This window comes from Protopterus annectens, chromosome 8.part1 (genome assembly GCF_019279795.1).
Source record: "Protopterus annectens isolate FY-2018-M chromosome 8.part1, PAN1.0, whole genome shotgun sequence".
NCBI classification, from domain to species: Eukaryota; Metazoa; Chordata; order Ceratodontiformes; family Protopteridae; genus Protopterus; species Protopterus annectens.
This window is the reverse complement of record NC_056742.1, coordinates 149,055,684-149,079,190: the sequence shown is the minus strand read 5'-3', so window position 1 is coordinate 149,079,190 and position 23,507 is coordinate 149,055,684. Positions and strand designations below refer to the sequence as shown.

The following is a 23,507-nucleotide window of genomic DNA, read 5'->3' as shown; positions in this document are numbered from 1 at the left end:
TTATCTATTGTTATTATTAAAGGAGTCATCCATAATCTCACTAACAAGAAATATCCAAATGATTGTCACAATCAATATTGTTGTCAGTTGCTTAAAAAATCATTACAGATTTCCTCATTTTCAAAATTAATAAGTAAATAAAATCAAACAACACCTCCTCAATAACTAGATAGGGATTCAGAACAAACTTAAACCCTTGGCTGAGAACATTTATTGTGTCAACATCAAGTATTAAGTCAGAAAGGGTATACATAATGCTGGACAAAGTTGTGGACAAAAAAACAAATTGCCTGCATCAACACTGCCTGCAATAGCTAGTACTTGTAACTCAGCTTCTATGACTTGCTTTTTGTCTGGTAGCATATTTTCTTCACTTTTCATAATGGGAGGAGACTTATGAAAGCATGGGGTACATGTCAGATGGCAAATTCTAATTCAAAGTGCTTCTCACAGATCTTGCTTCCACGAGAAACTAAGAGTTGCCACTGCTACTACTTCTTCTCGTGGACCATTTCGAACAAGAATTGCACCATTGCATTTCATAGGAATTTAACTTCCTCCAAAACCATGTTGATCCTATTTTAATTGGTCTTTCTTGTATTTAACCTTGTCCTCTGCTTTTTTGTTTTATTTGTTTAATTTATTTATTTATTGAATTCATTTTTTGCTCAATTAAGTGTCCCTGCATCTTAATTGAAAAAAAAAATATTCATGCACCTTAGTTTTAACAGAAATTTTCAGATAATAGATCTCCTCAGAAATGCACTGCTACTTTCATGTGTCATGCATACTCAATTAAAACGGCAATCCAGTCATCCATGCACTCTAAGGAAGCCTTCTCCCACCTCTTAAACAAATGCTGACCAGTGGTCAATACACAGACCCCTGGGGAAAATTACAACTCCAAACTTATCTGTAGTAATTACTTGTCATAATAATGATTGCCTGCCTTGCAAAAAGGTTTGCTAAACGTATCCATCAAGGATTTTATAGTAGTGCATTTTGCTGATATAAGGATGATTTTCAAAAATCTTGCTCTCTGGACCATGCATTTTCTGAGATATATCTAGCTCAGGCTTATAAAATGCAGCTGCAGTAGTGTTAAAAGTATTAGTTGAGATATTTTCAAAATCACAAATGACTCATTGAAGCCAAAATTACCAAAACAACAAACAAAGACAAGTTGAATTGAAATAAAATTTATTGGGACAAAACCCTTGTATCTTCAAGGGAATGCAAAAGAGAAAAAATGTCTAAACAGACATATAAATATATGCAAAATTAATAATCTCTTCAGTCAAATGCATGAGGAAAACAAAACTCTTAACTAGAGCAATTATTCTGTTATTGTCATTGAAGTGATAGCAGTGCTTTCATGATTTTTGTGCTAGGGATTCCCAGCATAACCAATTGTGGGGATTCTAAATGTTTACTAAATAGGCTAGAAGCAATGTTGTTTCTTAAATATAATACTATGCATCTGTGAGGTTTAAATATGAATACAGGATCGTGATATGTGAAAGACTGAATAATGCATAGTTTGAACATTTTTTTTTATAATTTTACATTTATTTTCATATCTCAGAATTTGAAACGAGTGCATTCAGTGTCATCAGTTCAACAATGTTCTTTATTTAGACCTTTTTTGTTGGCATGCATCTGGCTGGATTTTATTTTTAATTTAAATGTCTGTTAAGTGTTGTTTCTCTTTGGTATACTCTTAGGTGAGTTCAAGTTTTACGGGCTTGTTCCAGTAAGTATGTTTTCAATTTCAATATATATTTTTTTAATTTAACTTCACTTTGTTGTTTTATACTACAAGCTAAAGAATGACTTTTAATTAATAATACAGTGAATTACGCTGTCACTGGTATAAACTGAAAATTGTACATGAGGTGGAATGACTTAGACATTATGAAAGAATGGTCAATAGTATGGCAATTTAGATATTGTGTTATAATTTACAAAACTCATATATTATAAAATGCTGAAAATATAAAACACAGGATGATCACCTATTAGGCACCACCTATCCACTTCTCCAACTAAATACCTGTCTATCCACTCCATAAACCTACAAAGTCTCCCAAACAAAATAACAGAATTATATGCTTGGGTTGCCCACCACTCTCCCCACATCTTAACTCCCTCAGAAACTTGACTCAAACCTCATATCACAAACTCTGAAATTCTAACCCCCTGACAAGACAGGCTTTCCAAAAAGTGGGGAGGTGTTGCTATCATGTACTCTGAACAGCTTAACCTCTTCCCACTGTCCCTTCCCCTTCCTGACATCTCCCCTGCAGAACTTATCCTTCTCAACTGTCAACTTAATCCATATAAAAATTGTGCCATAGCATCTATCTATATAACTCCTAGCAACGACACTCCAGTCCTTGAATCTATTTTATCCTGGATTTCCCAACATATATCATATAAGACTATCATTCTAGGTGACGTCAGTATTGATAGGAATAACCCCCCCCTGACTCCCCAGTATAAGTATTAACCTTTTTGGCTTCAGTAAACTTATCTCTGCTCCCACCTACATCAATAAAAAATCCAGTTCTATTCTAGATTGGATCTTAACTTCCAACCCTAATCAGTATCAGAATCCCTCTACTTTACCAGACTCCTTAAGTGAGCACCTCCCTATCTCAATCCTAAGAGTTTTTTCTCAAACCTCAGACTCCCACCTTTTTAGAGATTGCTGCAACCTGACCAACTTCAATGAAAAAACTTTCAACAACAAAATTTCCCTTGTCAATTGGCCTCACCTATATAACCTTCCTCTTAATGAAGCTGCTGTTGGGTTTAACAATATTTTCCTAAATGTACTAAATGAATTAGCACCCATCAGAAAAATCAGGATCAAATCTAATCCCACACCCTGACTCTCTAAAGATACCCTTTCCACTGTGAAACTTTGAGACACTACCTGGAAACTATGTATTAAGTCAACAAGAAAAAATTCTATCAAGAAGCTCAATGTACCCTCACTTCAAACCCAAAACAATTTTGGTACACCATGAGCAATATTCTCCATCTGGGGAAACATTCTACCCCAACCCCTTCCCAATAAAATGGGTCTAAGTTAAAACATCGAATGGTTAAAGAAGCGAACGATGATTTATCAAACCCATGTAAGTGAAAGCTTACAATTTCAAACCATTAGAACAGCAATTTTTTTCCAAGGGAAAAAAAAAATCACTGTTCCACAAAACAAAAAAATAAAAATTTAAAACATTACATAAAGTGCCCCCCACTTAAATATACCAACTCTGAGATTGTACTACATTGATGAAAATGGCAAAGTAACGGAAGCAGCCAAGCGACTTCTTTCCCAGGGAAAGAATTTGCTTATATGCCGTTTCGCTATTTTGCCTTTTCATGCTTTTAAGTTTGATCAAGATGCATTCAACAGAATGCGTCTTTGATCATTTAATAGGAACCCAATAAAACACCTCTTGAAACTGCCACTTTACTAAATAATTAGTTCATAGACTCTATCCACAAACTAACTCCCCCAACAATAACCAGTGCCAACCCCCCACCCCTCCACCACCTCCCCTCACTTGACTTTCTCCCTAGAACCTGTTTCCACTGTCTATACTAAATCCCTTTTGCAGAAACTTAAACCATGCTCTCCTTCCTTTGATAGCCTACCCCCATTTTCTCAAACATGCAGTCAGTGCTATATCATATCCTGTATCTATCCTTATCAACCATTCTATCAAAGAATCCTCAGTCCCCAAAATTTGGAAATCCTTTTATACAATTCCACTAAGAGACTCCATTAACCCCTCCCACTTCCAACCTATAGCCATCCTCTTCCCTCTCTCAAAAATTCTAGAGAAATGCATTCACAGACAATTTCTTAAATATCTACTCCAGGAAAACCTCCTCGCCCCCTATCAACACAATTTTAGTCCCCATCACAGCACATCCACAGCCCTCCTTTCCTTCACCCAGACTATAGCAGAGGCAAGAGATAACAACAGGTATCATGTCTTTTCCTCAACATCTCCAAAGCTTTCAACATCGTTTCCTACCCAAGCTTCTTTCTAAACTAACTGAATTCAACCTCTCCTCATCCACATCTCTCTGGTTCTCTAGTTATCTTAGCAACAGAATGCAATCTGATAGATGGCTGACCTCTTGCTCACCTTTCTTACCAGTCCAAACAGGAGTCCCCCAAGGATCCATTCTAGGCCCCCTTGTCTTTAATATTTTTGCTAACAATCTACGCTCTGCCTGCTACACCTCTTCTCTGATCCAGTTATGCTGATGACTCTACACTTATTACCCTCTCTGAGAACCTTACTGACCTCCACTCCCTCACACAGACTTCTTTTAACTCCACTGAACACTGGTTAATCAATAACCAACTCATCATTAGCCCAAAGAAAACTAAGCTTCTTCTTTTCCTTCCAGAAGCTATGCCCAGCCTTAAACCTTCCTCCAGTCTCTCTTCCCTAGACAATACCATCATTCATGCTGGCTCCCATACCAAACTTCTAGGAATTACAACTGACGATAAACTGAAATTTGACCTCCACATCCAACAAACCATCAAAAAGAGCAATCAAAAATGCAGTTTACTGTACCAAAACAAAAAAATTCTTACCCATCACTACAAGGAGTGCACTTGCAAAAGCCTACCTTGTCCCCTGCCTACTCTATGCTTCCCCTACATTTACCCACCTCCATGCAAATCTTTTAACCAAACTTGAACAAACTTACTACCAGATAGCTAGATTTGCCTGTAACTTTCCTTACAAATCCCATCACTGCCTGTCCCTCAAACAACTACAGTGGCTTGAGTTCCTTCAACTTTTTCAACATTCTCAACTACAGATGACACATTCTGTACTTCACAAACCTGGAGACTGTCCCTCCCTGTCCACCCTCCTATCCTTTATAGACCTTCACAGTCTCTTCATAGTGCTGACCAACTGCTACTTGACACCTACAGGCCTAACAAAACTATAGGCAGATCGCTCTGTAAATGCTCCTTATCTCAAACTTGGAACAAACTCCCAACTAATATACATTCTATCTGATCCTCATTCCATTTCAAAACAGAACAGAAAAATGACTTTGCTAACTCTCCCTCCTGTACCTGCCACCACCCTACATAACATTTACTCCCGCATTCATTACACTACAACAATTCTCCTTCACCTTATTTTAATTATAACTGTATAATCAATTAGTAGTGCAGTACCTTAGCCATGGCACTAAGTAACACTATACTCAAATCTCATCTTCTCGCTTCCTTAACTACTATACTACCTACTCACTGAGTAACACTATACACAAATCTCATCTTCTCTCTACCTTAACTACTGTAATACCTATTCACTGAGTAACAATATGCTCAAATCTCATCTTCTCTCTTCCTTAACTACTATACTACCTACTCACTAACATTATACTCAAATCTCATCTTCTCTCTTCCTTAACTACTATACTACCTACTCACTAACATTATACACAAATCTCATCTTCTCTCTTCCTTAACTACTATACTACCTACTCACTGATTAACACTATACTCAAATCTCTTCTCTCTTCCTTAACTACTATACTACCTACTCACTGAGTAACACTATACACAAATCTCATCTTCTCTCTACCTTAACTACTGTAATACCTACTCACTGAGTAACACTATACTCAAATCTCATCTTCTCTCTTCCTTAACTTCTATACTAACCCCACCCCCTCCCTTCTCATAACTGCTTCCTTTCATTCTTTTAACTCTCCTAAACTCTTCTCCCTACCCCCCTGTTTCAACCCCTTCTATTCCCCACACCCTCTTCCTCTCTACCAATTTAGTTTACTCACAAAAAAAATCTTAACTACATGTTTCTACCTCTAGTATGTTTTAGCTATTTATTCTGTGAATCTTCTTCTTTATCTCTCCAAGAATGTATGTAGTCAAGTATTTTAACTATGTCATGTATAGCATGAACGTATGTAGTCATGTAGTCATATTCACATTACTTGTAATACAACGTGGTCATTGTCATTATCTTTGTTTGCAGGGAGCTTTTCTCCTCGGGCATGAATGTATGTTGTCATGCACTGTAGCTATATATTCATACTCTTATATGGCATGAATGTATGTAGTTATTTATTCATATTTACATTACTTGTTATGTAACTTTGTGTATTGTTATTATCTTTGATTGGCGTGGAGCTTTTCTCCACAGGTCTCCTCCGGAAATGGGTCACCAGCCCAGTGGGACTAACCTGGTTAACAAAAGACAAATAAATAAATGTAGGATATGTTACAATTAACAAAAAGATAGATGAGGATAAAGGATTAGTTCAAGCTTGAGTGATCTAAAGCAGACAAATAATGTCATAAGGTGATGATTAACAGAAGGTTATGATGTGTAGGGTGACATTACTAGATAGGAAGAATTTATTTCACTTTACCTGCAGTTAATTAAATCCTGTCACAACTAATCTGAGTATTTCAGGGGCTCCACATATCACTAATATTGAAACACTGTGGGGACTTTCTGTGATGTGGCAGGTAAAATTGTGCAGAATCTGAACCAATAGGCATATAAAAGATGACTACAGATAATACAAATAACCTATATAACCAGTGATGTTTATCATTTGCATTTGGATTCCACAGGAAAATATGATTTGGGTGACCAGTAATACCACACTCAAAGCTGTCTAATTCTCATCCATCCTGGTTAGTGTATTATTCCTGTTTCCAAACATTAATTCTCTCAGCATCCCTGTGGCACTGAACTCCTGAATCTTATATGTGGCTCTCATGACTGTTCAACATGCAGAATGCATCATATTTCATGGTTCCTTACCTAGAGCATTAGCCATCTTAGTGGATGTTCCAGAGACAGGCAGGGCGCCAAGTGATGCTCAAAGACATGAACTGCACAAATGTGGCAATCAGAGGACAACTAAAATTACAGTACAGCTATGCTTTGCATGTATGTGTGCTATACATGGACTGCAAAAGACATCTTGTCATAGAATGCAAAGTGATCTGATATGCAGAAGGTATTATCACAAATGTTTGTTACAAAAGTGTGTTGGCTTCCATCATATTAACCATGTATGTCACATACACACACACACACACACACACACACACACACACACACACACACACACACACACACACACACACACACACACACACACACACACACACACACACACACACACACACACACACCACACTTGAGCGCAAGATAATACCATACAGTTTGCATGCAGTGTAAGTGCCCTCAGAAATATTCCATATCTAGAAGGATATGTACAATAACACAATGTATAGCCATTTCTGAAGTAGAAGTAGGAATGTTCTGAAAGAAATACCACACAGATGTCTTTTTGAAATATCTTTTTGAAAAACCCTAATCTGTTTACACTCACTGAATCTCAAACATGGCAGGTATGCTCATTATTTTTTTACCAGAACTGGATGATACCAGGAGGAAAGAGAAAGCTAGGACTTTTTGACATTAACCCATGGAGATCTGGTTATTTTACAGTGTTCCTACAGCCCTCCTAGACTGATTGCCAAATAGTGCAATGTCCCACGATACCAAACCTAGAGGAAAGGCTACACATCTGTACATCTGCACAGGTCACCTAAAGTCTCACTTTGTCTTCCCAAGTTCCTTTCTATATGGAAATACATTTCAAGGTGATTTCTAAAAAGCTACTGTAAGAGGAAAGGATCAATTCCCTACCCAACAGAAAGGATTACGTAATCTCAGCCATTCATAAGTGTATGAATTCATGATGGGGCTTAGCCCATAACTGCATGTATTATTGCCTGTAACTGAAGCTGCATGATTTTGATGTTGTCTACTATGTTTTATCTATGCTTGTAACCCTACTGAAAACTGCATATTATACTTATCTCTAAATGATTCTATTGTTCCTAATGTATTTGTACTCTGCTTTCTGGAGCTTTTCTCCCTGGGCCTCTGCTGAAAATGGACATATATCCAGTCTGACTTTCCCGGTAAACAAATGTAAAATAAATAAATAAATAAATAAATCCCCCCTGGCTAGATTTTCTTCTGTCTGGGCTACTGGTCACCAAATCATAGTCTCACTTTTCTCACTTAGAAAAGGTTGACATTTAGAGAGTATATTCTGGGAAATGGTATCAGACAAACCTTATGAATAATGAGAATTATAATCACAATTTCATTTTTATTAACCATGTGATTTGTACAGCAGCTAGTCAATGAAAAAATTGTTTGGTCAATGCATAATGACATGAATCCTTTAAAAAAAAGTAGAGATTAGAATAACAAATAATACATTTAATCTACCATGTGTTGCTATGTCTGCAACCATCTGAGTGAAATATTTGGTACTTCTGTTTTTGTATCTGTTAGAGCTGTAAGCTATATACTAAATAGGTGATGCCTGGTTTTACAATTTGTCTCTATTCATAACTCCGTATCCATGACTATAATAAAAGGCTTGGTATAATGTATTCTTTGCTCTCTCATAAGAAGTATATATTGTAAAGATTATTTTGTTAAGGACAATTGATGTGTAAGTTCTCGTGGAAATTAAGTTGTTCCAATGAGCATTTTATAACAGGAATTCTGTAATGCCTGTAGCTTAAAAAGTAGTGCAGGTGTGTACAGCAGCACAATATTTCCAAAATCTCAGCTTCTACATTTTTATAAACCACAGCATGTGCCATAGACCTATATGAAATCTATTTGCATCTATAAAGTATCTTACATAGTATGGTCCATCATATTCTGAGCTGGAAACAATATTCTAGGCAACTACTTAAAGTTGAACTACACTTTGCTATGGATGATCTAGAATGGCTCAAGCACCACGTCAAGGATGGGGTTCTAGGAGAGATAGTTACCATCTTGTTAATTTACGGGGACACTTTTCAAAATAAATGGCAGCAGTGGAAGTGTGTCACAGGCTAACAGCATGCAAACTCTTGCTATAGACCCCTTTACTATCACTACCTGACTTTCTGCATCAAGTCAACTTCCATAAGGTCCTTAACATGCTCTTTAACATTCGTCATCTGTTCACATTTCAATCAGTTTTGGGACATGACATATACAATATATAACATTTAGTCTAAAAATTTAGTACAGAACTATACATTCCCATAAACACACTATCTGATGCCTTTTATTCCTGAGATCTAGACATAGGACTTTATTTTTTTTAGCAATATTGTCAAAACTGTCATGATCTAACCACTGCTGAACTGACCCAACATTTAGTTTTATTTTCCAATCTTTTATTTGTCTACTCTGTTATAGATTAATTGGCCATCTGCCAAATGTTTAACTTCAAGCACTCTGTTGTATTATTAAGAGAGTCATATAATATGAATATACTTAAATCTTACCCATAATGCCTCTGGTAACTTTGTTTTAGATTGCATTCCACTTACTACCACTCGCGTGTGGATTGTCATAAGCTCATCCATTTTCAGCTACTTTACCACTAATACCATACTTCTTGGTCCTGCAATTTCTAAGCAACAGCTTCATGACAAAGTGCAGAAGTCTTTGTTGAGGCTATTGAGAACATATGTTTGGTATTACCATCCTCTGAGCTATGATTCCGGTTGTCAGGGGATGAAATATTTACTTGCTTAGTTATTAAACTGCTGGTCCTTTTCAGTCACAACATCCTTGTTAAATAAAAAAAACAAGTATAAGGTAAAAAAGAATACTTAGCATGCTCTAGTTATGGATTAAGCATCTAAAGCAATGTGTAAATCCCACAAGAACACAGACAATATATATATATATATATATATATATATATATATATATATATATATATATATAGATACTGTGTATGTATGTGTGTATATATATATATATATATATATATATATATATATATATATATATAGAGTTCCACTTTAAAATACAGAATTACCATAACACTGAACCACAAAACACCGAGACCATAACATCATAAACCCCAAAATACTGAAAACTCACAATAATGAAAATACAGAACACTGAAACTGTACATCATCACATAACATAACATCGAAAACTACAATGCACATGTAAATAACATCCCCTCCACCTAAAACAAAACTAAACTAACAAACACATTTTTTACTATATTTCTACAGGTAGGCAAGCTCCCCTGCACCCCCCCCAATGTGGAGACTCTTCTTTCCACCCCCACCTCCTGTAAATTAAATATATCAGCTCCGAGATCACACTACAGTGGAAAAAAGTTAATGTCCTACTTCCCATTGTATCACGATCACCATGCAGAATGTAAAAATAATGTCTAAATCACTTACCTGTATTGCTTAAAAACATATATAGACTAGCAAAATAAAAACTTTCCCCCTACTCACTTCTCATGGCACTTCTCAGAACACTAACTTAACTTCCATGAAAGCAAAAAATCCATCACTTAACAAGACCGATATTTATCCATTACCTTGTAAACTTTCAATGCACAACATTAAACAAACTACAAAGCCACAAAATGTACCATCCACCATGTTAGTTCCCAGCAAACTACAATGTCTTAAAATGATACCACAATATTACCAACATAAACTATATACATTTACATGTTTGATGATGCACAACTCAATGTTATACATTTTAGTATAACATCTATCTATATGTATATAACATCTATCTATATGTATATATATGTGTATATATATATATATATATATATATTTAAACTGGTGCATGTGAAATAATTCCTGCTTTAAAACTCCAGCTTGGCCAGCTAAGAACTTGGTTATATTCAACTGGACGTATAAGAGAATTTAAGTACCTTTTTCTGCACTTTTTTTAAAAAATACAGTATTTAAATTGATTTAAACTGTGTATGAAGGAGTGTTGAAGGAATTTTTAGCTGAAGTTATTCTGCTCTTCAGTTATTCCCACCCACCCGCCCTGTTTTTGTTTTGGTGTTAATCTTAGTGGCATTGAAACTGCCCGCCCCTCAGCCTGCCTCTGGGCCCATCTCATTTGCTCACTCAACTGAGTGCAGTGAGATCATATTCTGATTTCAGGCACTTCTACTGTGTACAAAGAGAGCATCTGGGAAATAGAAAAAAAAAAAAAAAAATTAAGCTTGTTTCCTGCCTTTCTTGTTAAGTGGTACAGACTATTTGTAGGCTTCTGAGCCCCCAAGCCCTTCTGTGTTTGAGGGAAGCCTTCTAGCTTGTTTTTTCTTATAACTAGCCAGTTTTCTAGTTTCAGCACTCAAATCTGTTTCTTTGATCTCAGCACTTGTTCAGAAAAAAAAAAAAAAATTTTCATCTGCTTTTACTGTACTTGTGTTTTTACCTACTTCTTTTTACTTTTGCATCATCTTAAAATACTCAATTGTATTTATTACTGCTTGGTGTAACTCATTCTAAGCCTTTTGGTTTAAACACTTGGGCTTCGGACCAGTTAGTTGTTTTGCACTGAGAGGGTTTGTGGTCTGCACTGTTGTGGCAGAACAGGTAGCTTACATCCTTTTAGGTTGAGAACTGCTGATTGAGGGCTCAGTGTCTGTTATTCTAAAAGTGTATTAATTCTGGTTTAAGCACTTGGGCTTTCAAGCCAGTTATTTTACATTAAGAGGGTTCGTGGTCTGCACTCTTGTGGGAGGAGAGGCTGGACTCTGCCCTTCTGAGCTGGGAATTTCTGGTTAAAGGCTTATAGTGCATGCATATCTGAACTGTTTCTTACTGAAGTTGGTGCGCCTTGTTTGCTGTGGCATAGACTGGATTCGGGCCTGCTGGATCTAGCTTTGTTTGTGTAACTTGAGCACTAATCCAGACATTCTCTAAAGTATTCAATGGTATTTATTACTGCTTGGTTGTAACTTGATTAAAGTGTAGCTATCATTCAAGTCTTTTGGATTAAGCACTTGGGCTTCAGACCAGTTGTTTTACATTAGGAAGGTTTGTGGCAAGCACTGTGGTGGCAGGACAGGTAGCTTTCATCCTTCTAAGTTGGGAACTGCTGATTGAGAGCCCAGTGTCCAAGTGTATTAGTTCTGGTTTAGGCACTTGGGCTTCAGGCCAGTTATTTTACATTAAGAAGGTTCGTGGTCTGCACTCTTGTGGGAGAAGAGGCTGGACTCTGCCCTTCTGAGCTGGGAATTTTCTGGTTAAAGGTTTATAGTGCCTGAATATTTGAACTGTATCTTACTGAAATTGGTTCACCTTGTTTGCTCTAGCATAGACTAGATCCAGGCCTACTGAATCTAGCTTTGTTTATATGCTTGTTGTTTGTTTGCTTGTTATTTCCCTGGAAGCTAATTCCACCTAATAACTTCTCAGCTTCTGTGGGTCACTAATGATATCTGCATTTCTTTCTGTAATTATTTTCTTTTTTTACTTGAAAGAAAGTTAATGTTTGTCGTTTTGCATTTAGCTACTTGTAACACATTGCACTCAAGTTACCTGGCACTTGCTCACTAAAGCAATTATATAAGTCAGCACTAAAAATTAAAAGCACTACACCCTCACTCCCCACTGGCCCTTGTTTTCAATTAAGGATTTCCCAATATTATTCTAGCATGTCCAAAGGTCAGTTGTCAATCTCCTCTCCGGTCCAGCTGGTGAATCTGGGAATCTTGAGGCAATGTTATAACTGCCTCATGTACACAGACAACCCTCTCCTCCTCCCACATAATACAAATACTTGAGAGATGCAGCTATTTAGCCAAACTGGAGGCTGAACTCTCTCAACTCAGGACTGGCAAGACCAGACAGGAGGAGAAGGCAACTACACACACCACAAAACCAGCCTCACATAATGCTACCACTCCACTGAATCAAACACATAAACACACAAAGACATACTCGGAGGCTCTGAGTAAAATTTACCTAAACAGCAGAGGCCTCCAAAGCAGACACCCAAACAACTGCTACCTCAAGACACCCCACAAGCAACACATAAACCACAAAAGCAGTGTGCAAAGCAGTCACAGCCCTTAAGGCCAAATACAACACCAAACATACTTGTCATAGGTGACTCCATAGTCAGACACACTGACGTCCCACTCCCTAGGCTGAACAAGGAGAGGGTCACAGTAAGCTGCCTATCGGGCGCTAGAATCCGCCACATAACACAAGCACTCGGGTCACTCCACGGCAAGTACAAATATGACACAGTCATTGTCCATGCTGGTGTGAACGACCTGAACCTCCCTGGACTACATGAAGAGAGACATAGAGGAGCTCTCTGATTATGTAGCCCAGGCAGGTACGACCCTAACCCTGAGCAGTATCCTTCCTTCACCAAGAATGATGCCACAATATAGAGACAAGATGATCAGCTTTAACAATTGGCTTAATGTCTGGTGTCATTCAAAGGGGATCCAGTGTCTGTCTGCCTGGGATGACATGCTTGACAAGCCACGCTGCTTCGCAAGGGACGGCTTGCACCTGTCACCCTGGGATTCGGATATTGGCTAAGGCTCTTGCCACCCCATAGTGCCTTTTTAGGCAAGGCTCAAATTCTAAACCTACCTCCCTAGAAAAAAAATGGGAAGAAACTGAGGGTAATGCTGCTCAATGCCAGAAGTCTAAATCTCAAAATGCACTCACCTGAGGCCCTTCTCAGTATGGAGAACATCGATGTCTGTGCTGTAACTGAAACCTGGTTCAAGGCTCCTGAGAGCACCCGGCACTATTAGGTTTTACCTCATATCATGCGTTCGGCCCCAAAACCCGGACCACACCACAAAAGGAGGGGTGTATCCATATTCATAAAGGATACTCACACCTCCAGGTTGGTGGCAACGCACGAAGCTTCGGAAACCATCCAGGTGCAACTAACCATAGGCAAAACTGCTCTACAAATTGTAGCATGCTACAGGCCACCCTCTCAAACTCAGGAACCCCACACAGCCTTCCTGAAGACACTGGAGGGTATAAATGTATCTCCAAACACCATCATATTGGGTGACTTCAACTACCGAATATAGACTGGGAACATTACTCAAGCCCTAACTTTCTAGCCCAATGGTTCCTGGAGTTCATAAATTCAAATGCCATGGAACAGCTAGTCACTGTTCCTACAAGAGGAGAAAATATACTAGATCTCATTGTCACAAACATGGGGACAAAATGCTCCACACGGAAGTATATCCCTCATTGGTGAGATCTGATCATAAACTAATCTCACTGGAAATCCACATCCCGCCCCACCCCAAACAAAAGACCATAGTGAAGAACTTCTCTAAAGCAAACTTCACACTACTCAAGACTGGTGTGGTATCCTTCAAGGCCCCTGAGCCAGAGGAAACCACAACCCAAGCTGCAGAAGCCCTTACAAATGCCTTCTATGAACATCTCCAGGACTGCATGGATCAGGCAATCCTAAATAAAACCAAGACTCTTTCCACAAAGGGCAAGCGTCCAGTCTGGTGGACCCCAGCCATTAACAAACTTTACAATAAGAGGAGAAAGCTATTACATGATAGAACAAAATCCATAAAAGGGAAGTCACCCCTGATCATTATTAGTAAAAAATACGAGCACTCATAAAATCAACTAAGGCCAATTTTGAGAGAAAAATTGCCATGGATTCAAAGGACAATCATAAGGCCTTTTTCAGCTATGTTAGGAACCTGGGTGGAAACTCCCAGATATGCTCAGAATTAGTCCAAAATGATACAAAAATCACTGAACCCACAGACATTGCCAACATACTGGCAGACAGGTTCAGTGCAAACTTCACCCCTCTCCCCAAAGGAGAGATAACTATCCCAGCCGAGTGTAGCCTCCCGGACATCTCAAATGTGCAGGTGAAAGCTGCTCTCTCTAAAGCTAAAAACACAGCATCAATGGGACTGGATGGTGTCCCGGCTGTGTGCTACATGAGCTAAATGAGGAATTAAACCGCACATAAGGCAGCTGTTTAATCTCAGCCTTACCACAGGATACGTGCCCAAGGAGTGGCGTCACGGCAACTGTGGTCCCACTCCACAAAGGCGGCACCTCACGGACCCTGGTAATTACAGCCAAATAAGCTTAACAAGTCTAGTCTGCAAAGCTATGGAGAGGATCATAATGGAGCTCATAAACAAAGATATAGGGGACTTGCAGACATTGGACCCGACCCAGTTTGGCTTTGTCAAGGGAAGATCATGCCTTTTGAAATTGGTCGACTTCTTCGAAACAGTCACCAAGGCCATTGATGAGGAAAGGCAGTCCATACAGCCTACCTTGACCTTGCAAAGGCTTTCGACACAATACCCCACTCGGGTATTGTAGAAAAACTTACCAGCTTAAATGTAAACCCATATGTCACAAGATGGGTTGCAAACTGGCTTAAGGACAGAACCCACAGGGTTAGAGTTGCTGGCGCTGTGTCAGACTCCAAGCCGGTCACAAGTGGTGTCCCACAGGGCTCGGTCCTTGGCCCCCTATTGTTTGGCATCTACTTCTCAGAAGTACAGGCCAGCATGGGGGGACTTTGGCTGACAAAGTTTGCAGACGACTGCAAACTGGGCGCCATAGTGGAAAGTGCATCGGACACGGATATCCTTCAGAAGGGACTGACGGAAACAGATAGCTGGTGCCAGAGCCATGGCCTGAAGTTAAACGCCAAAAAATGTATAGTCATACCCTTCGGGAAAAACAAGGTAACCCCAAGCTACCATATAGGTGGCAATCCACTAAGCACAGAAGAGGTTATCAGGGACCTGGGGACCCAGGTTGACAGTGGCCTTTCTTTTGACACTCACATTGCTAAAGTGGTTAGAAAGACCTTCTACATTGCCCACCTGATCATGAAGGGATTCACATCCAGATCTAGTGAGGTCATTGTTCCCCTGTACTCTTCACTTATCAGACCAATGATCGAGTACAATGCCCCATTCAGGATGTATCTCACCCGACATCTGCAGCAATTGGAGAGACCCCAAAAGTTCCTCACCAAAAGGATAAAGGGACTCCAAAATCTGTCATATGCTGCCAGATTGAAGAAACTCCAGCTCTATTCAGTCGCATACCGTCTGCTCAGAGGTGACATGTGACCCAGTGTGCTGTGGTTTACTACTGCACTGACTGTCAATGAGATATGATAGTATAGTTATGTGAGTTATCCACTGTATCAAGTTTATAGATTCCTAAGCAACAATAGGGCTGGGAGGATGGCTTAATGGTTAAGGTGTTTGCCTTACAAACACAAGGTGCGGGGTTTGAGTCTCACAAGGGATAATTGGCTAGGCTTAAAATGGCTTGCAAGGGCAGTTAGCTTAGTACTAAACTATGAACCTATGAACCTATGTGCCTGACATACAAGGCCATGTCCAACCCGGAATTAATGGACATGCTCCACCTCAAAAAATCCAAATCCACCAAAACCACTAGAGCAAGCGACTTAAACCTTAGCACGGATATAAATAGGACGTGCTGGAGGGATAGATTTATCACTCAGAGACTCCCTATGCTGTGGAATAAAATCCCGGTCCATGTGAGGCAGAGCACCTCGCTGACGCTGTTCAAGAGAAATCTAGACCTGTGGATGGGAGATCGTAGGTTTGGACGGGGAATCATCTCTGTGTCACTGCTGGACAGAGGCACACAAACTAATGGGCACAGTATTTTTTCATATAAGGGGTGGCGTAATAAAAATTTGGGCTAGGCTTATAAATGCCTTAGGGCAGATAGCCTAGTATAAACCTATGAACCTATGAACCTATGAACCTATATATATATAGATATAGATATATAGATAGATATATAGATATATATATATATATATATATATAGATATATAGATACATAGAGATGCATTAACTACTAACATTGTAACTTCTGTAAGCATGTAAAACTCTATAAAAGTTCTGCATTAAGAATAAATGGGCTATGCAGGGTCTACAATCTTTCCTAAAACTGTGTATCTCTTGGTTTTATCTCTGAAGTTACAGAATTCTACTGAATTACTTTGAACAGTGACTGAAGGGAGTTTGAATGAAGTTTTGTTTTAAGTGAGCCTTTCTGTGGCAAGAATATGACATATGCCTGCTGCCAGGGATAGAAGAATGCTCCTTTTATAAGATATGCATTTTTATGCGTATTACATGGAAAGTACTTTAAAACTTAAGATATGGACAAGTCATAGCCTAGCTGCCAATATTGTGTGCTTTCCTAAAGCTTCATGTTGAACTTTCAAAGAAGCAATGCAACATTAGTCCATCAGTTACCCATTAGAATTTACATGTTATATTGATCTCTTAAACTGCTGCATTCTGTATTACCAGTGAGAAACAAAGGAGATTGGTCTGATAGATTTTTTTGTTCCAGATGAGCCCTTGCTTTGGTAGGGACACTGCATTTAGTGTCTTCCAGAAATGTGAGAATGTTGCTCTTAACAAAGATGCATTAATCACATTTCTTTTGGCACTGTAACAAAAGCATTGCAGACCTTATGAAATTTAGACCATTAGAGTCAAAGTCTGGCTGACCATAATGTAAGATTTCCTAAAGCTTTATGCTGAACTTTAAAAGAAGGGCATCAAAGGACTGAAAGTAAGTGAAAAGGGAAACACCTCCTCGGCAGTGTTAACATTTTGTCAGAAGTGTAAGTTGTCAGATGTGCATTTATGATGGTGGAATAATTGTGCCACATGATTAGCTACCTTCCTGAAGTCTGAAACTTGTTCTTCGTTAGTTTTAATGGAAGGTCTAGCTTTCAGCTACTTTTCCCAGACACAGTGTTAATTATATGCCAGCATCTCTTAAGTTTACCTATGAGAGCTATATTTTGCCACTAAATGTACTGAGCCATTGCTTGCACTGGCTTCTGAGGTAGTAGAATTCCTTTCAACCCTCTGAACTATTGAGGCCTTCATGCCTGTCTGAGCCTTCTTTTCTGTTGACAAGAACTTTGTAAATTTTGAAGTAATTCTTCCCTTATGATGGGATAATATTGATTTTTTAGAGGATTAGTCTAAAGCCAGATTATGACCATTTTACTTAGGAACTACTGAGAATGTAGTAGCAAGAAAGACATACCTCAGCTGAATCTTGTACAAAGCCTTAAAGGCTTTATGCTTAATAGGATAGGTGTACACCTCTCAACCTCTTAGTGCAAGAAATCTGGACAAAGCCTAACATAATGTGGGGAAAAAGGCCTAAAATAGGGACACATTTTAAATATTGCTCTTATGAACTTAGAAAGTTGCTAGAATAACAGGATTTGTGTTAGCATGCATTTTTAAGGATATGAAGTCTAATGCATGTCATATTTTAGTGACTTTAATCCTTAGATCATCCCAGTGATTTGCCAAAAAAATACAGTTTTTATGATGAACAGACCAGTAATATGAGGCAAAGATCTGGACATTATGTGAAAATCTGCACAGTTGAGAGATATTCAGTTGAGTTTAGCTCTGTTTCTAAATATCCACTTGTGAATGTTGTGCTTTTCAATTTGTGGTAGACTGAAAAGTTTAGCAGAAGAGTAATCTGTATGTGATTTAAGTCAGGTTTATTAATGGGGCTCATCCCAATGTAGGATAATGCCACCCATTTATACTTTAGGTGGTACAGTATCTCTAATGAAAGTATTTAATGAGAACACAGAAGCTAGAGGCAGCTGGTACACCAGAATAATCCTGGGTTTCATTTTATTGCTAGTAAGGCATTCACAGGTTTATTATTACTGGTTGTTATTTATAAAGACTGGAAGAACATATGACTGTGATAGCTGTGATGTGTCTTTTGACTGGTAGAAGTACCCATACACCAGTTCTTGTGTCTGAACCATGAGGCATAAAAAGTTAAAATTTGAACAGTGAGTTTTGAAGGATGCCATCACTAGATTTCAGCCAAGACTAAGTTATTCCTTGTTAATCTGGGTTATCATTCTTAATCCAGGCTTCAACAACAGAAAATTCATTGTGAATCTGCAGTGTATTAACATTTATAATTCATACTTCATTTGCATTTCCTAAAGTTTTGTACAGTGGATAGAGAAGTTTTCATAGCAGGGATAATGCAGAGATATTTGTAAATTCCCTTTTCTTTTCAGAAAGTGCAGCTGTTTTACTATAGGCATTGCCTTATGAGTAAACAGTTACAAGAAGGATGAGTTATTGATAAGTTTACATTAAAATTATTACCATATTCCTTTTAAGCTACAGTTAATTGGCTGTAAGAAGTTGGAATGGAACCCCTGAACTGTATAGAATTCTTTTATAATAACTTTTTTAGATAAGGAACTAAACCTTTCACGGGGTGCCGAGTAAGTACTTGTAGCTATGCTTGCTAGCAATGATGCACTTGAAAGTAAAGTTACCTCTATTCAATAAAGTGAGATAACACGGATTAAATGTGATGAGACAACACAAAAGAGACAAGCCAAATGACTAAACAGATGTCTTAAATGACAATATTTAATAGAATAAAATCATTGTTGAAAAGTATTTTCAAGTAATATGCTTATGAGGAAATAAACTTTCTGTGCTACATTGTTTTGTACAGAAGTATCATAGGATACTACATTTTGTTCAGCATTTTGCACAATGTAGGAAACCCATTATTGCAACTCAGTTTTGCTAGAATCATGCAATAATTCTTGTGCTTTCCTGTTTCCTGTTATATTATTATATACCTTGTGAAAGATTCAGACTTTAAAATAGTTAAAGATGCTACTACAGTCTGACATTTAGTTTCAGTGTTTTGCCTTTAATCACTTGCTTTTCCTGTTATCTGCTATAGTGAATTAAACTCCAAACAAACTTACAGTTTGAAATGACAAAATATCAGATTCAATAAAATTTAACAGAAAGTATTGAACGTGAGTTGAATTAGTTAAATGTTCGCAAGATATTATTTCCACTGGAAGGCAGAGAGACAGGGAAACTGAATTATGCTGGTACAGGGTTTTGGAGAAGCATATAGTGTGAAGAAATCTAAGTAATAGTTATCTTAACCAGAATATGTGTACGATGTTTATGTGGAAATAGTAACATAAACAAACCAGACAGCAAAAACTAGTAATAGAAAAAACGGCTAGCAGTAAAAACAATAAAAGGCACTCTGCTATAAATATAAAAGAACAAATTCTGTTTTTACTGGTAGCCGTTCTTTCTATTATTATGTGGAAACAGATAAGTATAGTAAAGAGCAAGGCAGAAATCTGATGACACCACATGCAAACATATGAAAAGCCATCCTGAACATCCCTGGGAATTTTATATAAGTCGTAACAACTTCTATGTTAAAATTTAGCTCTATGTTGTATATATGGATAATATAATACAAACAGTTGCATGCAAAATTACATCTTACATTAACATTTCAGTAATTACTCTAATGTTCCTTAATTATGCACATCTTTAGTTAACCCACAACTGAAAATAAAAATTAGTGCTTAGCACTTAACAGCATATTAGTGTAGTAGTTACTGTTACTGCCTGATATATCCACAGTTGGTGGTTAGATACTTATTTCTAATTAAAACCCTGCTAGAGCCTACATGTTCTGCATGTATCCATGAGGGTCTCCTCTGATTACTCTAGCTATCTTCAAAATTCATATTGCTTAGGTTGGTAGATTACTCTGTATCATTCTAGCATTTGGCTTCTACCTTGCTACCATAACTAAACAGGGTCTGTAAGAACAATTCACTTATTCAGGTAACAAGTGTTAATAATACTGCAAAATTCATGTGCCCATATCTTCTTCATTTTCTATGACGTCTCCTATTCAGAGAATCCTCCCCTAGCTTTCTGAAAAATATATTTTCTGAAAAAATATATATGTTATGTTAGTGTAATGACTACTGTAATATATCCATGAAGATTAGCAGGCTGAGAGAGAAGAAATTAATCTGTTTAGTACATGACTTAAGAGCTTAATTAAGGAGGCATGTTATCTGTTATCAATGAAGTAATTACATCTGTGTAGTACAGGGCCTTAAACCCATGACCTACTAAAGGCCTTAATGAACTTAGTTACAAATTCCTGATGGCATGCATTTTGAGTTTCAGACTTTATATCCTTCACAAAAATGCATGTTAATGCAAATCCTTATTTTAGCAATTTTCTAAGTTTATAAGAGCAATATTTAAAATATGTCCCTATTTTTTGGCCTTTGCCCCCCCATTATGTCAGGCTTTGTCCAGATTTGTTGCACTAAGAGGTTGAGAGGTATGATCCAAACTTAGTACAACAGGCCTTATGCTGCACATAGAAGCAAAACTTATAAGTGAATATTAATTGTCTTTGATGTTCTGAAGCTTATTTTAAGCTCGTGTTAATATAGTTCCTCTAGTATAATAGTAATGAGATGGTTACGGACAGCAGCTCTAATGTCTGACAGTTTAGCATGCACAGCTAAGGATATTCTCTATTAATTAGCTTCATCTTATAGTCCTGAGTTTGAGTCCTTAGGTCTACATTTGCAAAATGTGATTCCTAGTAAGTTACATAACCACATAATGCTGCTGGGTCAACTATGAAAAGATGCACCTGTGCCTAGTGGGTTTATCTGCTTAAACAAATCAACAAAATGTAAGGGTTGAACAATCAACTAAGGCAAAAAAAAATGTACAAGCAGTTAAACTAGGATTTTATCTAGCATACTTGAAGACTTTTTAGAGAAACTGTATGCTGTCAGAAATTATTTCTTTGCCACATGGCTTGTTAAACTATCCAGAGATTCACAGATCATTTCTGTGTATTATGCTTATTATACATGCCTGGTAAGATGACATTCTGTAAGTTACCTGTCATGGGTATGGGATCATGAGACAGATTCTTCACTGGGGGTGCTAAGCCAATCCACCATTCATGGTTCTCCGATAGATGTGTCTGCAGAAACTGTTGCGTTTCATCATTCTGTATGAAAACAAGATGCCCACCCTTCTTCTCACACCACTCCTCAGCCTTCCTGAAGTTGCATGATTTATTAATGAATTCATAGCATGAAGAATCAAATGCTAACTGATTCCTAGGGCATGATGTGCCACCATTAAGTATACCTGTGCTAGAAATCAAAATAAGAAGAATAAACAGGGAAAGACCCATTCTGAATTGAGGTAAGATCCCAAATGAATCTGCACACAGAATATTTGGCTTTTTGCAGCCGTACTTAGGGAAGAGTGATGTCATGAAACACTAATATTCTCTTATTCTTTCTTGTACATATAATGTCAGCTAGTGGTCCTTTTGCGTTGTTAATAACAAAGCTTTTTTCAATGAAAGTACTCACGTTAAAAACATGGGTGGCTAAACAATCACTTCAAAAGCTTATTGTCCCCATTGCCTTTGTTCTGTCATTTTAAATAAAACCAGTTTTTACTACCTGGCTATTAAATCATCAGCTTGTATTTGGGTTTCAAAGATAAGGAAGATGTATTTGTTTTTCCTATTATGGCAGTGCATATGGGGAGTGCTGATATAACTGATTGATGTATTTTCCTTTGCTTCTTTCAGTCTGGTTTTCATGACAACAGGACAGAGTGGCTCACAATCAAACATAAAACTTGTGGTCAGAAGAAAAGAAATAATGATACCTTTTTTCATAAAGGCTCGTAATTATGATAAATATCCTTTCTGTAGAAAATAACTTTGATTCTTGTGGCTTTTGCAATGGAAAAAAAACATGTAAGTATCTTCAAGTGGAAAAATATTGCTGCATCATTCCTGCTTCATTTTTATATGAGATTGAAACAGAAACCTTGAAGCAGATGACACTCACGTCTAACACTGGCTGTTAGCACAGCCTGTACACTTTAAAATTAAGGAAACATACAAACTGGAACACATTACTATATAATTTAATTCATTCTTAAACATCCAAGTTCATTTTATTTATTTTGTTTGCTAAATTGTATCATTATTTATTTATTTGACATTTGTTGACAGAAGGAAATAAGTTTGTGTGTAGACGTGACACAACAATCAGAGAGTGTCAGCAGTGACCATACCACATTCATACTGGTATGATTCCCAGCCTTGCCTCTGCTTGGTGCTGGACAGTTTCTTCACCTGCCTGTAATTTGTATGTGTATGCATGGAACCTTTTCTTCTGAAGTGATGTGACATGACCACATTAGCCATCTTCCCTTGACAAAACACCAGAGATCACTTATTTTCCACGTTGCCAAGCTGCCTTCAGCCACTTGTTTCTCTGCAGCATTTACAGCTGCACTACTTATTCGGTGAACGGAAGGATACCCATTTCTCTTGATAACCCTATTAGATTTCCATACAAGTCTTTCCTGTGTGTCTTCTCTTCAGAGTTCTCTGAACCTTCCTGACCTTTCCCAGAACAATCTCTTCATCTACTGTCTTGAATACATACCTGAGGTGATCAGTAGACCGCTTCTTAACTAAATTCCTTCATGTACTACAACAGGTCTGTTAGTTATTTTTCTGTTATTTTTGCATACCTATATTGAATCACTTACACGTCTTACCTGCTGTGATACACTTATCTGTATTCTTACTGTTTATAGCCTGTCTGTGTAGTAAGTTATAGATAGAATGGTTCATT

At 37.7% G+C, this 23,507-nt stretch overlaps 1 protein-coding gene across 1 annotated transcript in view; it reads right to left on the bottom strand.

Moving 5' to 3' along the window:
* Nucleotides 1–22,036, bottom strand: part of PKD1L2 (polycystin 1 like 2) — a 1,522,374-nt gene extending 1,500,338 nt beyond the window's left edge. Inside the window, exons 1-2 of the mRNA XM_044081586.1 lie at nt 21,762–22,036; nt 5,817–5,827 (exon numbers count right to left, since the gene is read on the bottom strand). Coding sequence (XP_043937521.1) covers nt 5,817–5,827; nt 21,762–22,036 — 286 coding nt within the window. The remainder of the gene's footprint in view (nt 1–5,816; nt 5,828–21,761) is intronic.
* Nucleotides 22,037–23,507: the final 1,471 nt, after the last annotated feature.